Source organism: Penicillium robsamsonii, assembly GCF_028829455.1.
Source record: "Penicillium robsamsonii strain IBT 29466 chromosome Unknown utg000007l_segment0_segment0, whole genome shotgun sequence".
NCBI lineage: Eukaryota > Fungi > Ascomycota > Eurotiomycetes > Eurotiales > Aspergillaceae > Penicillium > Penicillium robsamsonii.
This window is the reverse complement of record NW_026643225.1, coordinates 880257-898780: the sequence shown is the minus strand read 5'-3', so window position 1 is coordinate 898780 and position 18524 is coordinate 880257. Positions and strand designations below refer to the sequence as shown.

Below are 18524 nucleotides of genomic sequence, written 5' to 3'. Positions count from 1 at the left end.
TATCAGGTCCAGTCCACTTTCAAATGATCTGACTCTTTAAAGTAGACTCATAAGATTTCACACTGCATGAATTCTTCTATTGACATTGTCGCCAACATTGTCTAACTATCCGCCCTTCCACTCTTGAAGCAGAAGCTGGACCTTCTGAGAAATTCTTCGGAGTGTGTGAGGCTGGTTAACGGCCCGCTTAACAATCGGAGCTGGTTTCACGACCGACGTTTGCACTCAACTGGATTGGGTTATTGCTAGGATCTTGAGATCTTGATTCGACCTGCTTGTTCCGATTTACTCAAGCTCGACCTTGTCTTCTGCTTGACTGAGTTTATTGCTGGTCTCAGCTTCGGCTCATGTGGATGCGCAGCCCATCTTTGATTTGAATTCCGGCTCTATGTTCTGGTTCTAGAATGGACCTTCGATTTTCTCAGTCGCCGAGCTTCCATGACTTCAGATACAAGCGTTCTTCCGAATCCCAATACGCTATGCCCGAGCTGGCACTCTCATCCCACGGTCCACTACCTATAGCGTCACGGACTAGAACAACTATGAACAACGCTCCTCCACCACTTCCACCGCCACCCAGAATCCCCGATTTGGAAATCGGTTATGACGCTGGCTGGAAATACGCAAATTCAGAAACTCCGACTTCTCTTCCGCCTATTAACCCGAGCTCAAGTTTATTTGGAGGTCGACGGGCGGAAACCGCCTCACAGGGTGATCCGATGCAGATAGATGATTTAGAGGGGAGGCAGGGCGGGGCTCCCGTCTCGCGAAACCCCGAAACTCATATCCAGATCCAGCCACCTCTGCCAGCTACAGACGGATTTCCAAACTCCGTGTCAGTCATCCCGAACCCGGCAGGTCCAATGTAAGCGCACTTGATCCACCAGGGCTGTGCAATCCTCGGTTTCGCCTTCTATACCAGGCTTTGACCTTGCTAATACATTGATAGCTTGAGTGGTGAGCGCCAATTTTCACTACGGAGCGTCAAAGACTCATCAAATGCCTACGACCAACAACTATTATCCAAAATCGGAAAGCCTCAAATAGCGAAACCTCCATCACCAGGGGGATCTATCAGTCTCGGAACCGACAACCGAAATTCACTCCCTGCGCTCACCGTTCCCTCACGAAGCCCAAGCAATCTGCCATCACCCGGGCCTTCGGAGGGGTCAACACTGGACGTGAAATGGCATAACAGCCCTCAGTCCGGGGGCGTTTCTCCCAGGACTAAGGTCGGCTGGAGAGAGCATATAGGCCGAAGCCCAAGCGTGGAGAGCAATGCACCATCATCAGCGCTAGATTACGACCAAGGATTTCCGCGGGATGTGAGCCGACGCCGTTATCGTGGAACAACGCCACAGCGAGAAGATAGCATCAGTCTCCCGAGTCGATCGAACCGCGGAAGCTATGACCAGGGCGTGTTTTCAGATATCGAGGGGGAGTTTTCGACTGATGAGCCGGTACCCCCGCGGCAATTCATTCTTCGAGAGCCCACTCCGCCGTATCCAGATTCGAGACACGGCATTAAACGACGGGCATCTTCACCTCCGCGTGAGCCGATAAGCGACGATAGACATACATTGCACGTCACTACGAGTAACGGAGATTTGTCACAACGAAGACTCAGTGGCCATCCGTTTACTAACACACTCTCGGTCAACCCCAACTACGCTACGAGCCAACGGACCTTCTCAGCCACCTCATCCTTGAGCATCCGGACCTCGGGCTCATATTCATCTACGCTGTCTATTGGAGGTAGCAGCATGACCAGCCTTTCTCCATACGACCGGCCTTCTCCAGGTGGCTTTTCACCAAGCTCTGATCTCGATACTTTCCACGAAAAATCTATTCTCAACCCCAGCCCTCCTGCGGCGCTATCGCAGCCTACTCTTCAACGACTCCCGGGACCTACATCTTTAGAACCACCTGCGACAGACGCCACTGGAAAGATGCCTGTGTCTGTACCGACAACCATTATGAACGTGCCAAAGCCGGCCGCGCCGAAGATTGGTGGGCTTTTCATCTGCGATTGTTGTCCAAAGAAACCCAAGAAATTCGACAACCCAGATGGCCTGCGGTAAGTTGACACCAAGATGTCTTCATTATATGAGCCATACTAATTTCAGAACAGTGCCCACGAGATGGAGAAACAGTACGCATGCGCTTACTGCAATCATCGCTTCAAGAACAAAAATGAAGCTGAGCGACATCAAAACTCCCTCCACCTACGACGCCATTCATGGTCGTGCGCTGCGCTCGTGAGTTTCCAAGCAGCATTCCACGCCTCAGGCGCACAGTCCTGCCAGACAAATGCCGGACCTACTCATGACACGTGCGGCTACTGCGGGGAGGAATTCCCCAATTTCCCCCAGGCAGACTGGGATCGACGGTTCGAGCACTTGACCACTGTGCACAAATTCGGCGAGTGCAACAATGCCAAAAAGTTCTTCCGCGCAGACCACTTCCGACAGCATCTAAAGCATAGCCATGCTGGCACCAGTGGGAAGTGGACTAACATCTTGGAAAATGCTTGCATGAAAGAAGAGCAACCACCCGAGCCTCGCGAGCCTCGGGGACCTAGAGATAAAGCTTCGTTGACGTCCAATGCCATCTCGGAAGTTCTTAGCGAGCAATGACAATCAACAAGTCGTGTCTCCTTTGATCGGGAATTTCCTCTGCCTTGTAGCATCCGCCTACAAGACGGTTCCCGGCAAGCGGCTCTGTGCTGTTAATTGCATTCCTCGCCAGTTCATACTCCAGGGGTGGGATGATAGTTCTCACGCTTGACACCAATCGTCTCTCTCATCTCTTGGTGAATCGAGACTAAACTCATTCGCATTTATCGATGAGTCTGAAATTAGAGGCTTGAGTCTCTACGTGACTGTTATAAAAAGACAGCATTACCCTCAACATCAACCACACTGGGACATTTTTCTCATCTCTCAAACAAAAATACCAAAAACAAAAACCCTCTCATATTCATACTAGAAAAAGGCCAAGTGAAAAGACGTTTCACAGAATGCCACCTAAGGCCAAAAAAAAAGCCTGGAATCACGACTTGAAACGAACATTTGAAATTTTTTCCTTTTCCACGGAAGGAGGAGTTATAGTCGGGGACTGGGATCTTTTTTTTCAGTTGGATCAACCTATGTGTATACCGCGGTTGCATTGCAATGGCCTGGGAGGATTCTTTATATCATTCTCATCTCATTTTTACATGGAGTCGGTTGCATGGTTGGTTTTTCAGCTGGGTGGACTGGAATACTGGAATACTGGATGGAATATTTGCGTTCGGTTTGTGTCTTTTCTTCTCTTCTATGCTCTTCTATATATATTCCCCGCCCGTTTTATACATACTTTTGTTGGATGGAACAGTGAGGCGAATGAAGGGCGTTGTACATAGATTCTTTTCTCTTTGCATGGTAGCCTTCACAAAATATGTGTCTTTTATTCTCTGAAATTTTTGATATTTTTCCAAGCCCTGCGGGTATATTTCTCGCTATTGAGTGCTATTTTGATATACAGATGGTCCAGTGAATATGTAAATTTTTGAAGGAAGATAAAACAAAGCACAAATCTGAAACGATCTAAACGTAATGAGAAGATACCTGACCCAACCCAACTAACTTTTGTCTACTCAGTAACGCTGTCCTTAATACTCCGCAGCGCACTCATCTTATGCGCCGGATCAATAGCAGCAGCATTCTGTGCCCTCCGACGGGCATCAACCCAAAGCATAAACTCACCGTATTCCTTAGGCATAACATGCACATCCTTTTCAACAAGGAACGTATAGTTAAACATACCCGTGGACTTCTTCGTGCCGTGCTCGACATCCCGCACCTTGGAGTCAACACGCACCTGTACCTTGGTGTACTTGGTACTATCACCCTCGCGCTCCTCGGGCTCCGTGTACGAAACCGTCGCGCGCAGGTACAGCACGCTGCCTACGGGTACTGGGTTCTCGAATGTGCTGGGATCGAGGGCGACGAAGTTTGGTCGAGCGTGTGCAAAGGAGGCAGCGCAGCAGAAGGCCAGCTCGAAAGTCTGTTTTAGCAGGAAGCCACCGAAAATCATGAAGTTGTGTCGGTTGCGGTATTGCGGTTGCATAATCATGGCGGATTTGAGGACTGTGTCGCTCATGAAAACATGATTCGGGGGGCGCTTAGTTGCGCCTTGGGGCTCTAGGGGCGAGGGTTAGTATTCTTGGATTTGGCGATGTGATGGGTAAAAGGTTTCCTGATACTTACTCAGGTAGGACATCTCCTTCGTCCACATAGAGTGGATCAGGTTGCTCTCTTCCTCGTCTGGTGATTTCTCCAAGAGACTGCGTGTGCGATGAGCCTTCTTGGCCTGGTAATTCGCTTCACCCTTTTGGAAAAGGCGCTTCTCCTCCTCGGTTTCAACGAGGAGAGGAGCCACTGGAACGGGCCTAGTTGTGTGGTGTTAGTTTGTGTGTATTACTCGATACAGAGAAGGAACATACTTCTTGGTAACCGGGTCCAGTGAGACCATTGTAAAAGCACAAGTGATCAGGACATCTTCAGGCTTCGGCTCATGTCCTTCCGGACGGGCCTTGGTAACCTGGAGGGAGATTTCCATGCTTGATCGACCAGTCGCGTAGGTACATTGGCCGCTGAGCTCAAGGTCGCAAATTTCCATTAGCGGGTTCTCGATGGTGATCCGGTCACACGCCGCAGTGACGGTGGATACACCGTCACCTGTGTGGCGGTAGGCAACGATGCCAGCTAGGGCATCGAGGTCCATCAAAAGTGAACCCAATCTAGTCGGAATGATCAGTCAGATGTTCTTTTGATAGATAGACCATCAAAAGCGTACCTGATATGCCCGGAGGCGTTGAGATAAGAATCCAAAAGCCATTTGTCTTGGGCCAAAGGCAAAATCTACCAGTGAGTCAATATCAACATCCTGATTTCCACCCCCACCAAATACGAAAAAAAATTTACGTACAGCACTGTAATAGCTGTCCGACATCTTCTTCGGCGAGACGTCAGGCTTAATGCTCTGCCCAGCATTCTCTTCCGGTCCAGCAGCCTTCTCGCGACTCTGTGTCAGTGCATCGATCCATGGCGTCTTGACACGCATGGGCATCCATGTTGGCCGGGACCCTGCCTGAGACGGCGTGGAGTGAAAGTCCTGAGTGTTGATGAAGGATGGCTGGGCTGCGACTGCGGCTCGCGTGGGCAGCACAGGCAAGGATTTTGAGCGAGCAAGCGCTGATCTTCTACCGAGGCCAAACATTTTGATGTCAAAGGAAACCAAAAAGGAGATAGAAATGTAGATATTTCGGTAGGTTGTACTCCGAACTCAAAATGACGATGGCCGAGGATCTGATGTGTACGGAAGGCGGTAGTGACCAAGAGGGATTTAATTACTCGGTGGCTTGGCAGAAAGCGACCGCCCTATTTTATCAGGGAATTACTTTAATAGCAGTTGGTCCTAACGACCGAGTATCTTGGCAGCCTTGGAAAAGAACAGAGTACCCCAGCCTACACTGTTGTGTGAAAATGAGAACTTATACGGAGTATAAGTCTATAGTTAAGCCCCTAATGGTCACTGCAGTCACCCGTAGCGTTCCCCCGATTTGGTTAGCCCACGGAGATTCTCGGCTCGGATACGAAAAGCGATGTCATCGCTCCCGGCCGAGGGTTTTTATATTGTTTTGAAGCCGAAGGACTCCAAAGCAAAGTGTATCAAACGTTATACATAAAAAACTCTCTTGCACAAGGTATGCTTTTGTCCCCGCTTTTTTCTGCCATCTATATCTTAAAGACAGCCACGGAGTATGTCGTAACCAGAATATCTAAGTCTTGCAGCTTTGAACCTCGGGAGGTTGCTCTGTGTCATATTAGAAGACCTTCCGAGGTTCCAAAGTTGCAATCGAATATGCTCAACTGTCGACAACTGCTTTTTCGCTTGGTATACTTGAGGTTAAAATGTGAAGGAAGGATTGTGGAGTTCATTTAAGCTTAACCAAGCTTTGGGCCATGATGTGGCCAAGCAACGTCAAAATGAAGTCATCGATAAGAAAGATATTGATCTATAACACTCACTTCGAAAGCAACTAGCTCTTTTATTCACATACTATCCGAATTGATATATTAGTTTGAAGAAGTTGGAATAAAAGAATTCACCTATCTGTAATATGAGCGACCCAACAAACCCACATATCAAAGAGCGCACTACACCTCAATGGGGTCTTTACCAGCGAGAGAACTTTTGGAAACAAAATGAAGGAACAACACCGTTATTCAATACTGGCAAGATTTGACTATGATTCTGCCAACGAATAGAAATTCTAACTCCTACAGACCCCCGAAAGATGGAAGAAAGAGCGAAGGAGAAGCTGAGTGAGGGCGGCTGGTATATAGTACCCCAGCCGATATCCCAAGATACATGCTGGATAAATTAACCTCAATAGGTACTACGCCTCCTCAAATGCAGGAATGTCAAACACACACCTCGTAAACCGACAAGCCTTCTACCGGCACCGACTAATCCCAAACCAACTAATTGACACAAACAACCGCTCGACAAGAACAACAATCTTCAACCACTCAGTATCGGCCCCAATCGGTTTCGCGCCAATCGGAATAAACAAAATCTATCACCCATCCGGCGAGGCTGCAGTCTCAAAAGTCGCCAGCGAGCTCAACCTACCCTACTGCCTCTCAACAGCCGGCAGCACGTCGATTGAAAAAGTCGCATCAGCAAACGGGCCTGCCGGCACCCGTTTTTTCCAACTTTACATGCCGCACGACGACGAGCTGACAGTATCACTTCTAACGCGGGCATCGGAAAACGGGTTCGATGCGCTGATTCTCACAACTGATACGTGGCAGCTTGGATGGCGACATGACGACATCGCGTCGTCGAATTATGCATTCTACCGCGGATTTGGGGCAGATATGGGACTTGAGGATCCTGTTTTTCGGAGGAGATGTGTAGCTGACGGGATTGATCCTGAGGTTGATCTTGTTGCTGCGTCGACAAAGTGGATTGATTCTGTTTGGCACGGGCGGGCTTGGTCGTGGGAGAAAATTCCTTGGTTGATGGAGATTTGGAGGAAGATTAGTGGGGGACGGCCGTTTGTGATCAAGGGAATTCAGTCGGTTGGTGATGCGAGGAGGTGTGTTGAGCTTGGGGTTGACGGGATTGTCGTGAGTAACCATGCTGGAAGGCAGGTTGATGGGGCTGTTGCTAGCCTTGATGCGCTTGAGAGGATTGCGGAGGCTGTTGGGGAGAGGATCTATGTTATGTTTGATTCTGGGGTGAGGGGGGCTAGTGATATTGTTAAGGCGTTGGCGCTGGGGGCGCAGTTTGTGTTTATCGGACGGCTTTGGATTTGGGGGTTGAGTATTCAAGGCGAGGATGGGGTTAGACATGTGATGAAGTCGTTGCTGGCGGATTTAGATATTTTGATGGGCGTTGCTGGGTTCAATGGAGTTGAGGACTTCACTCGGGACATTCTTGGTTGGTCTTGCCTCTGGTATGAGGTGAGGATGGATGCTGATTTTGAGTTGCAGAGTCGGACCCGAAAAGTTATACGCTCATACCTCAGAAGACTTTGTGAATGGAAGAAACTTTGCAAGCACTCGATGGCATTCTTCTGACTTGTTACGCTAACCCAAACGACATGGATAGTATGACCGACAATGAACCATTAACCCCCATGGATCTATCTCATGGGGCCCGTCAATTAATATCGAGTCCCCAAAGCTCAGTTGCCAAAAAAATTCCAGAACTTCCACTTTAATTTGGGTACGGACCTGCATAAAAGTCAACGTGATAATGTGATATCGTTCTGGTGCATTGATTAGACATGATTACAATTGGAAACTGCAGATGGTTATTCTGAGACGTTGGCCTCTGGCCAATAATATTGTAGACTTTTGTCTATGAAAGCGAAATAATGACAGCTCATACCCTCTTCAAATGAAGGGTAGATGTTGGAGGTTCCACACAAAACGAGTGATATATGCAGCTGAAAAAAAGCCGAATAGAGACAGTGTCGCCAAGGTATGCCAGAATTAGTGGGTGCTCGTATGTGGACCCGGGTGTATTAATAGAAATGAAATGATGTGCATGTACAATGATCGAGAATATGCACGGAAAAGACATGGGGAATAAGTGAGTGTACAGTAATACAAAGAGCAGATATATGATTGGCGCCAAATCCGAAAAAAATGCCGAGAAGGGAAATATGGGCTAAAATGCAGTTCAAATAGCGAATGCGACAAGCATTACCGTGAGCATAGACCAGCTAATGCCGCGGACGAGGTGGGATGCGGAGCTGTCAGAGATTGTGGCCATTGCAGAGGTGGCCGACGATGATGATGTGGAATCGGCACCAGATGAGGTGGCGGCAGTGACTGGCGGTGCGGTGAATGTCCCATTACCCGCGGACGAGGTTGAGGAGGATGAGGTTGAAGATGAGTTTGGGCCCGAGTGCGAGTTCGAGGCTGAGGCTGAAGCAAGCGCGCCGAACCCGATTTGGCCATTGTCGAAGTCGAACACAGTGTAAACGTTTTTCAAAAAGACATCGCCGACGAGCCAGTTTGCACCGTTGGATGCATAGCCGACAATGGTGGAAATGCAAAAGTCCGAACCCTCCGACTCGGCGTTTCCGACATAATCCTTAGGGGAGACGTTATATTTGACACCAGAGAACTCGAACTCTATAGTTGCAGTCGAGTTACATGGGATCAAATAGTTATACTTGTTGGAAGGCTGTTGAGATGCATCCGGGACTAGAGAAAACAGAGCTTTGGCATCTGCGGGAGGAATCAAGAGATAAGTGGTTCCGGTGTCGATGGTAGCGGATTTGCCGGAAAAGTTGCAACTTTTTCCATTCACATGAACATCATCCACAGGGATACTCCAGATTTTGTCGTTGGTAGCAGTGTATTTGATGGTACCATCGAATTTGGTTGTATCGACACCACCAAAGTTGATTTCACCATCCTTGCCACCGTCTGCCGAGCGAGAGAGGCTGAACCCAACCAAGTTTGACTTGATGAGCTTTTTATCAGCAACGAGGTCCATGAAAGATGGTAAATTCCACCCTGCCGTATGCGACCGACCCAGGCCAAGGATCCCGTCGAATGGGTAACTCTGAAAGGTTTCCGAGGCATTGTTGGCTTGACCGAAAGTTTGCGAGACTTCGAGCCCTGCAATTGAAATGGTGTCTGTCCCCATCTTGCCGTCGACCTTGCCGCTGCCGTAATAGAGGCTGAAAGTCGAACCGTCAGCGGTGTAGCTGGTTGATGTCGACCCGTCGAACTTGTGATGACGTGCGCAGACAGGCTCGGTGCAATTCGAGTCGAAGACCCAGGTATTGGGTGCACCAGTGTCGATGGCCATCCACATTTCTTTCTTTTGAGAACCTACGTAGACGGGAGAGAAATATGAATAATCCGTTCCGTCCTGGTGTAACGGTGCGCTGTTTGGCAATGAGGGCTTATGAGACTCGACGATCTCATAGCCATCGTCGCGGCGAACGGGCATTTTCTTCAGGTCGAGGGTCCAAGGTTTGTCGGTTGTAGATGTGTCGGTGCTGTCGGTCTCTGATTTCGCTTCAATCAAGGTCCATGGAACAAAGCGACGTTCGACTGTGGTATCCGTGGAAAGTTTCATCCGTAATTCCCATGGATAAAAGGCGTGCACGCCCGAGATGCCAGCAATGAAGACCAGACATGATGAAAGATGCATGATCCCTGGGGGATTTTAGGCACAAAATATGAAAACCTGCATTTGAAGAAAGGCCGGGTACTGTCCAATATAACCAGAAGGTAAGGAAATTAAAAGAAAGCGAGAAAAATAAAGATATAGAGAAACTTGAGAGGGGGAGGCGAACGGTCTCCACTGTGAACCCCTGACCAGGACCGACAAGAACTCCAGTTGGATCTAAACTGTAATAGGACTAGCTCCCACTGTCCCTCGCTGGTCTAACGCTCTTTCCGGTATTGATCGTCTGGGCAATGGAGCTAGTGGGGCCCAAGCTCGAAAGTTCTATATACTCTCCGAGTACCAATGTTGATCTTATATTTTTGGACTTTGATAGGAGAATCCGAATTAATGGTCGTGCTTAACAGATAAGTAGCTGAATAGTGAAGGTTTTCATGGGCACACTGAAAAACAAAAATAGAACGCAAAAGGAACCTTTGAAATCAGTAAGCCCTCTGTTCACAGAATGTGACGGTAAAAATGCTAGGCGCACAGAGTACAAACATACGGTCTAGACTGGACGCCTCCACTGGGGTCGAGAACGTCGGACCCTAGCAGCTCTGATAGGGACCATTTATCTTGCAGTTGAATACTTTGATCTACTTGATCCGTACAATTTACCGTTCGTTAAATTCAAATTGAATGAGCTTGAATGACTAGTATGTTGTATGCATTTTGACCGGACTTAAATGAAAAGTGAAAAGTACTCCTTAAAATAGCTGAAGACCTGAAATAGATCTATCATGTAGATCATGAACCAACTGTGGAGACTGATGATAAAATTGAACACATCCAGGAGGTCCCATAGCTGCGTCACAAGATATGCAGTATTGCGTAAGAGGCGAATGGCTCTGTCATTGTATATACTGAACAGTCACTACGGAGTACTCCGTACGGAATATATATCATAAACCAAAGCCGGTTATATAAAAACGAAGTACCCGGTATACCACCGAATAACTAAGTCAAAGTGCAGATGTCTGCCTTGGAAGTCTTAAAAGTGTCCCGCACTTGTATCACGAGCCGTTGCCTTATAAACTTACGATATGCAAACCCAAAGCTGGAGTTCACTACAATAATCACACTGTACGCCAGGTATTATACCTCAATATGTAAAACCTTGCGATGAATTCATATGTTGGAACGATTGTATAATTGCATAGATTATAGCCAACTATTCTTTAAAATAAAAATCAATAGCCTTGATTAGCCTCAGTCTTAATTAACTGCTGACCGTAGGTAGGCTAAATGGGCCCATCGAGAAGGGAGACTACTCCCGACCGGCCATATGGTGAATAATAAATAGGCCCCAAGAATCTCAAGGTCTAAGGAAAAAGACACTGTATGCTCAGGACTATCTCAACGTACACCGATGCCAATTATGCCAAATGCACAAAACCAGTAGATCGCGATGCAAAGCCACAGACCCCTTGCGACCTAAATAACCACTAAAAGCATCAGCCACAATGTAGCCCTAATGCTCAAATGTAAATAAAAACCGTTGTCACCCCCAAAATCCACGAAAAGCAATTGATAAATCAATCAGATAATCGACCCCAGCTCTCCCCGAAATAGTCCGAGCGGAGACTCCGAACTTCCCCATGATTCCACCGGCGGGAAACAAACCTCGGAACTGCAAACGTATTACCCCGGCGCTAGAGACACGGAAGAAAAGAGAAGTGGGCTGATTCGATTCTCAACGTGCAGAATTTCGGTATACTAGTGCGAATGTGCCGACGTCATTGTTCCCGAGCTAGACGGAAGCAGCGCTGTCAGGATCGGAGTATATGCAGCGAATACTACGTTAGGGTTATTTGGACAGCGATCTTGGTAAGGCACATGTGATGGACCCTGTCCACTTGCCTGGAACTGGCCTGGTGACCTCGGGTTAATGGTGCACTTTGATTAACGGCGGCGAGTTCCCGGGAGCATGGATCTGATTTTGTCGTAGATCATGGTGTGGGTATCGGATCGACTGCCTCGGCACAACGAAAATGCGATTTTTCGGTTTTCATGAGTGAGGGTATTGAGTCATCTGTGGTAGTAGATTGAAATGTGTATGAGAATGTTCACTGTACGTTGGAAATTGTTCTCACTTGGGATCTTCTTACTGTATCTTAATAGAGTATTATAGGCAAATTTTAATATGGAAGAAAAATGTTTCTAAAAAGAATGTTAGTAGTAGAGACTATGATTTTGGGCTGAAGATGGTATGGATAGTAATGTTCAATTGAATTGGAAACCACTCGACAGAGATGTAGTGGAATAAGATAGAAAACAAAGCCTATGATCGGCTGGCTGACACCATGGAGGAAGACGTCCACTCCATGGGAAAGATATTACATCAAAACGCTAGTATCTTAAACAATCCGAACCCCCCCCCCCCAAAAAAGACAAGATAAAGCCTGAACAATGTATCAAGCAACAAAAGAAATCGTTTCATCACAGACCCGTCAACAGGACTGGAAGCAACAAGGTTGGACCAAAGAGGCAGGAATCACAAGACTCTATTTCCTCTGAGCGCTCTCCTTGGGGCCCATAACGTCATCAAGGAAGCCAGCCCAAAGCTCACGTACGACACCGGGCTTGGAGGTACCGTTTGACCTGCGCTGGATCTCCTCGCCAACACGCGAGCGGCCAACGGCCTCGGTCAGTGAGAACGGGTCCAGATCGATGGCGTGATTATCGACGACCTCGCTCATGGCGCTGGCAGGGACGTCAGCCCCGGTGCCGGAGACGGTGTAGATCTGGGGCTTCATGGGTGGGGCGGTGGGTGTTTGGCTCCATGGGATGGAGGGGAGCTCGGGAAGGACCGGGACTTGGATGCTGCGCTGCAGAGGGGCGGCATCGAGGTCTGCCATGCTAGGCATGTAGACGAAGTCGACGGTTGAGGTGTCGTTCAGGGCTTTTGTGGCACGGGAAGTATTGAATTGGCGGGAGGAAGAGCTAGAGCATGTTAGGTCTGGGTTCATTTCTTTTCAAGGTTTGGAACGAAGGCATTGGTAGATGTATAGGTATGACTGGAATGGACGTGACATACTCTGAGAATGCACTGCCGTTGATTCTGCGCATGGCAATGCTGAAGGCACGAGATTGGAGGACATCATGGCTGGAGAGGGCCTTCTCGCCGGTGTTGGCGGGTTGGGCGGATTGGACTCCAGTGATGTGAAGGCAGCGGCGAGAAGAGGGAGTCACAGGCTGCTGGGAGAGAGCTCTGAGAGCACGGACAGATGATGAACGGGGAGCAGCCATAATGAAGTGTATAGAGTTATAGCTTTTGAGATAGAGCTATGTTGGCAAAGCTAGAGGCAGGAGTCTCCAAGTATAGTGGAAAAATGAAAGAGGGAAGTAAGGGAGCAAAGGAGTATGGCAGTATGAGAACAGGAGAGCTTTATAGATGAGAATGGTTGGGGAGAGCTATGAGGGTACTTCTTGGCGGTCTGGAACGTTATCGTGTACCAAAAAAAAGTAGAGCACGTCAACACTGTGGCAAAGGGGAACAGATTCAGTTTAATAGATTTTTAAAATATCGAAGAGGGGAAATCAAGATTTTATATACAAAACTTACCGATGACTGTGCTTGGGACTGGGTTCAACAATTCTCTCAGACAGAGATCTACGGCGTAAGTAGTAGGTACCCAGCAATCGAGGCAGGCTACCCCGTACCCACCAGAACACGGAGTGACAAGATGTACCCGGTACATCACTTCCCCCCCCAAATGATGTATTCTGTTCTATCCCCCCCTCCTGAAACTGATCATTACGTGGACGATCCAATGAAATAATCACCGGTATAAACATCGGCCATTATTGGGTTATCTTCCCTATCTACTCAGAACCTATACTCTTCCGCCTTGAATTCTCCAGGAAAACAGATGCCTACACAACGTTTATGCATGACCTCTAATCCCCCGATTCTGTTCTGCAAACGCTGAAAAAGAATGGAATTCCAATTTTTGGGGATACCAATTAATCGCCGATCCTCAACTGTTGAGGAATCCCATGACCTGGTGGATCTGAGATTCTAATAATATAGTGTTATAGTCTCTGAAATAAGTGGAGCGGTGAGACTCGGAGTTGGGTCCTCCCTTCCGAATGATCTACACATTTTAACTATTCTCCGTCCTACACGGTATACGTTATTCTGTGATATCCTATGGTGCAACGTGTCCGAGATTTATGCTTTTCTCACCCCGCAATCGCTTATTTTAACCGGAAGGTCCGGATCGAAGGTTGAGATCAGCAGACCTTATAGGTGGCTGTGCTCATTTTGTGGCCAGGGGCTCGGGAGTATTCAATAGCTGTAAGGACCCGGCCTGGGCAAGTGTCAATAGATCTTGGCAGCAATTTGAATTCTTCCCCTGCCTTTCATCCCTAGATTAGACAGGGAATTTGGGATTCATTTTTGTTGAGGTTCATAGGCTAGTGTATTGGTCGCTAATTCCTACTCTCAGGCAACTGGTATATGCATACTGTATATGCTGTATAGTATGCCCTAAAAAATAGATGGCTCACATCCCCGCATGCGATTGGTCAACGACATCACAACTCACTTTGAATGTTCAAAGTTTCGACTCCAGTCGCCGCCCTTTAGCTATGGCCCGAGCGTACGGGTGCGAGCGGGACGCTGGAACCAGGTGGTCGACATCCCCAGTGTGCACGAGATCGGGGGACGCCTCCGCCAGGGATGTGATGCCAATATTCCGCATGGATGTTTCCAGTTCATCTTGCATAACTGCGAAAAGCCGGAATTAGCAAACTATAGAAAGCAGGATGTCAAGCCACCACTTACTGTCAATCAGATGCTCTACTCCCTCCTGGCCGTAATTGGTAGCGAAAAGCATGCTTCGGCCCATGCCCACAGCCGTTGCGCCCAGACACACAGCCTTGAGGATGTCGGTTCCACGCCGAATACCACTGTCCACATAGACTTCCATATGATCAAAGACCTCCGGGCAGCGTCTATGGATCTCTAGGAGCGTGATAATCGACGGCGGACTGGTATCCAGATTGCGACCGCCGTGATTGCTGAGCAAGATGCCATCGAGCCCTGCTTTCATGGCGAGCAGCGCATCATCTGCTGACATTACGCCTTTCAAACACACCGGCTTATGCGTGTGTTGTTTCACCCATTTCAAATCCTCCCATGTCAGCCCAGGATCAATGAATCCAGACATGACACGACCAAGCCCACCACCTTTCTTGTCGTTCTGCACCTTCGACGGCGCCATGGGCACTGATAAGTTCTCATCTGCCTTGACGCGCTCGTCGGCTTCGCGCTTGCCGGGCCACGCGGCGTCCACGGTAACAAAAATGGCTTTGATGTTCGGATTCGCCGAACACTGACGTAGCAGGTCGGCGGACTTTTCTCGGTCCCTGTTGACGTATAGTTGGAAGAAGAAATCGGTCTTGGGCGCTGCCGTGCGCAGCTCCTCCATCGTGTAGGATGAGTTGTTCGAAATCTATCCAGATCGTAAGCATTGTGACTGACAGTACCAACATCATATGAGCTCACTCCTTGCATGATTCCTTTGCTTTCACACGCTCTAGCAATGGCGCGCTCTCCATCTGGGTGGATGAGCTTTGCCATTGCTGCCGGGCTCACGAATAGCGGGAGCTTGTAACTCCCGCCGAGAATATTTGTCCCAGCATTTACTGAACGGACATTTCTCAAGACTCGTGGCCGGAACCATATGCGGTCGAAGCACGACTTGTTGGCGTTTCGTGTGATCAAATCTGTAGCAGCGCTGGAGTAGAAGGCCCAGGTCTTCTTGTTGGCGGTTTTTGAAGCCACGACTTCGAAGTCATGCGAGTTGATCAGGGTGTGCAACGGGGGCTTCTCATTTTCCAGTACCACCTTAGGACTCTCCCCTGGGGGTGGTTTGGCCCACTCGGCATCAATTGTAGACTCATCGAGGACGCCCTTATACTTCGTTGGGTCGAGATTGTTCTTCATTACGCTGGGTGCATGAACTTCCGAATATGCTTTCGTTGCATCTCCCCCTGCATGCTTCAGGATAACTGTCCGCGAGGTGGATTAGATATTACTCCGAGAGGATATATATGTCGGTGTATGTATGTACTTGCGGATCCTCCAGGATGCTCTTCCAGGAAGTCGGTCACGTCCCACACCTGGTTGTCGACCACAACCCAGCAGTCTTCGGGCGTTTTGTGCTCCGAGATCTGCTGAGCAGACAGAACCTTTCGGTCTGCCATTGTTGTCAGATGATATAAGCGTGCGGGTTCTTGGATTAGCCGGGAAGAAATTGAGGCCGGTATTAAATGACACTAGGCCTGTGTGTGAAATTATGAAGGAGAATTAACAAGATGGATACAAAATAGAAGCAGCCACCCACAGCGAGCTAAATACTCAGCAAGGGTCCGGGGCGGGGATGGCCTTCGGCAATGTCCCCGGACTTTCCCCCGACTGCACGGGGTAAAGTTCCCCGAGCTTCATGCTCGAGCATTCAGCTTTCTGTACGGAGTGCTGTGTGTTGTATTGATGCTTCTGTGTTCAGCTTCCTGGTCTTTGGTGTCCTCAGGACCACCATGTGCTCTAGATTGTCATTCCAGTTGTTTACGATGTAAATCCCACGCAAACAGCTCTGCACACGTTTGCCGTACAAAAAGGTCAAATGACCAACGATATCTCTGAAACAACACAAGAAATTGGCTTTCAGTCTGAGCTTACACAACATCACCTGTGTTTGAAAATATCTAAACCCTGAAGTGACTTAAATCGGCAAAGTACCGACTGGCCCACGGATTTCTCCCCGAGCGGCCTGGGAATAGTCGCCTGTAACTTCAGGCATAAATATAGCACCAGCCACAGGGGAAGCCTCAGCGCCCCAGTGTGGCTGATAATTTCCGACCGTGAGTCAACACAGATTTTGCTCGACAGGCAGCATTTCATCAACACAATAACGAGGATCTTTACTCTAGTTATCTGATGCAAATCAAATCTGCTGGCAGCTGTGCTTTGAAAATTTTCAGCCGCAATATCACCTCGACTGTGGGGTCGACAGGGATAGATAGAACCGTCCCGTTAGGTTTGTTTGTGTCCAAATATAAGCCTATGAACTAGTGAGGTGTCTGGGTGGTCTTGGAAAAGTTGATCTGACTCATTTTGTAGGATTTTATACGAGTCGCAGCTTGGCTGGTGTGTCTTCTATAAATTCCATATCTGCTGGAAATCCCAGAACAATCTCCACAACTGGAAGACAACAGACCACATTAAATATGGCTGAACCTAAACCTCTCCGCTACGTCGATGTATGTTGCCCTTTCTTAACTGCCTCATTCTTGAAAGGGAGATGCATCTCATAGCTAACTGCGAAATACTAGATTGGTATCAACTTGAGTGACCCCGTTTTCCGCGGTGAATATCATGGAAAGCAGGCCCATGAAGACGACCTCGACGACGTTATCCAGCGTGCTCGGGATGTAGGCTGCTCAAAGTTTATGGTAACCGGCTCAGACCTTGTAGAATCGAAGCACGCTGTGCATATCGCCAGCAAATACCGTACGTTTGGAACCTGCCTGGACGTTCTCTTTCTGTATTAACCGGATCCTGCAGCGGGCTTTTGTTACGCAACCGTTGGCGTACATCCATGCCAAGCAAAGCTTTTCGACGAGTACCCAGACGGTCCCTCAAAAATGCTGGAGGAGCTCCGCGCTCTAGCAATTGAATCCAAACAATCCGGCCACACCGTCGCTTTCGGCGAAATCGGCCTTGATTATGACCGACTGTTCCTAAGCCCCAAGGAGCCACAGCTCAAATATTTTGAAGCCCAACTGGACCTGGCTGTTGAAATCCAGCTCCCTTTATTCCTCCACTCCAGAGCTGCGAGCGAGGACTTTGAGAGACTCCTTGCCCCAAGGCTTGCCAAGCTTCCCAAGCGGGGACTTGTGCACAGCTTCACGGGGACAATGGATGAAATGAACCGGATGGTTGCGTTGGGTCTTGACGTCGGTGTTAATGGGTGTAGTATGAAGACCGAGGAGAACCTGGAGGTTGTTAAAGCTATTCCACTAGACCGGCTCCAAATCGAAACTGATGGGCCCTGGGTATGTACTGCTCTGAGATATGGTCGGATCCGTCGTGACTAACCATATCCTAGTGTGAAATTCGCCCCTCTCATGCATCTGCAAAACACCTAAGTGGTGCACCGGAACTGCCAAAGGCTTTGAAGAAAGAGAAATGGCAGAAGGGGTGTATGGTGAAGGGTCGGAATGAGCCTATTGCCATCGCTCGTGTTGCTCATGTTATTGCCAGCGTCAAGGGTATCACCGTGGAGGAAGTTTGCGAAGCGTAAGATGTTAATTTCTCCTGATGCTCGGCTCCATGCTAACTCATTCTTCTTTCCAGTGCTTGGAACAACTCTATCAGAATGTTTGGGTTGGGCGAGGAGTCGCCTTGACTTTTGATACCGCCGTAGATAGTTGATAAGGACAATGCACATGCATAAATGCCCTGTGGCATGCTATCACAACATAGCTGTGTCTTACGTTTTGAAGGCTCTGCTTCACCAATCTCTTTATATGCAATACACCTGCCTGTCTGTCAATCATTTATGTAGAGCTATGAATATATCAAATAAGCCCGACTGTAACCTTTCTAACATCATCCCTCATTGTTCTCAGATCTTTCCCCGTTAGACCCCACAACCCGGCTTTTCTGCATTGCCCATCTTGCCTGGTCGTACCTTCCCCCACAGCGTCTCCACATAAACCTCCTCACTCGCTCTTGTTGGACATGTGATGATCGGTCATGATAA

The 18524-nt window shown here is 48.5% G+C and overlaps 7 protein-coding genes across 7 annotated transcripts; 3 read left to right on the top strand and 4 right to left on the bottom strand.

The window, feature by feature from the left end:
* Positions 1-404: 404 nt before the first annotated feature.
* On the top strand, positions 405-2636 carry znfA (putative C2H2 finger domain protein; the record flags this gene model as incomplete). Its single annotated transcript, XM_057234878.1, has 3 exons — positions 405-865; positions 950-2077; positions 2132-2636. The coding sequence occupies 3 exons, from the start codon at positions 405-407 to the stop codon at positions 2634-2636; spliced, it is 2094 nt and encodes a 697-aa protein (XP_057081098.1).
* A 997-nt stretch (positions 2637-3633) lies between these two features.
* N7447_010615 (putative acyl-CoA thioester hydrolase) lies at positions 3634-5262 on the bottom strand (the record flags this gene model as incomplete). The annotated part of the gene is made up of 5 exons (XM_057234877.1): positions 3634-4184; positions 4251-4432; positions 4487-4783; positions 4840-4904; positions 4972-5262. 5 exons carry the CDS (start codon positions 5260-5262, stop codon positions 3634-3636), a joined length of 1386 nt encoding a protein of 461 aa, XP_057081097.1.
* A 904-nt stretch (positions 5263-6166) lies between these two features.
* N7447_010614 (uncharacterized protein) lies at positions 6167-7594 on the top strand (the record flags this gene model as incomplete). The annotated part of the gene is made up of 4 exons (XM_057234876.1): positions 6167-6281; positions 6333-6384; positions 6443-7494; positions 7548-7594. 4 exons carry the CDS (start codon positions 6167-6169, stop codon positions 7592-7594), a joined length of 1266 nt encoding a protein of 421 aa, XP_057081096.1.
* A 647-nt stretch (positions 7595-8241) lies between these two features.
* On the bottom strand, positions 8242-9732 carry N7447_010613 (pepsin-like aspartic protease; the record flags this gene model as incomplete). Its single annotated transcript, XM_057234875.1, has 1 exon — positions 8242-9732. The coding sequence occupies one exon, from the start codon at positions 9730-9732 to the stop codon at positions 8242-8244; it is 1491 nt and encodes a 496-aa protein (XP_057081095.1).
* A 2522-nt stretch (positions 9733-12254) lies between these two features.
* N7447_010612 (uncharacterized protein) lies at positions 12255-12999 on the bottom strand (the record flags this gene model as incomplete). Its single annotated transcript, XM_057234874.1, has 2 exons — positions 12255-12693; positions 12788-12999. 2 exons carry the CDS (start codon positions 12997-12999, stop codon positions 12255-12257), a joined length of 651 nt encoding a protein of 216 aa, XP_057081094.1.
* A 1310-nt stretch (positions 13000-14309) lies between these two features.
* N7447_010611 (FMN-dependent alpha-hydroxy acid dehydrogenase) lies at positions 14310-15963 on the bottom strand (the record flags this gene model as incomplete). Its single annotated transcript, XM_057234873.1, has 4 exons — positions 14310-14482; positions 14540-15209; positions 15263-15768; positions 15831-15963. The coding sequence occupies 4 exons, from the start codon at positions 15961-15963 to the stop codon at positions 14310-14312; spliced, it is 1482 nt and encodes a 493-aa protein (XP_057081093.1).
* A 733-nt stretch (positions 15964-16696) lies between these two features.
* N7447_010610 (3'-5'-exodeoxyribonuclease) lies at positions 16697-18167 on the top strand (the record flags this gene model as incomplete). Its single annotated transcript, XM_057234872.1, has 6 exons — positions 16697-16796; positions 16880-17019; positions 17092-17269; positions 17324-17814; positions 17868-18058; positions 18116-18167. The coding sequence occupies 6 exons, from the start codon at positions 16697-16699 to the stop codon at positions 18165-18167; spliced, it is 1152 nt and encodes a 383-aa protein (XP_057081092.1).
* Between the last annotated feature and the right edge of the window lie 357 nt (positions 18168-18524).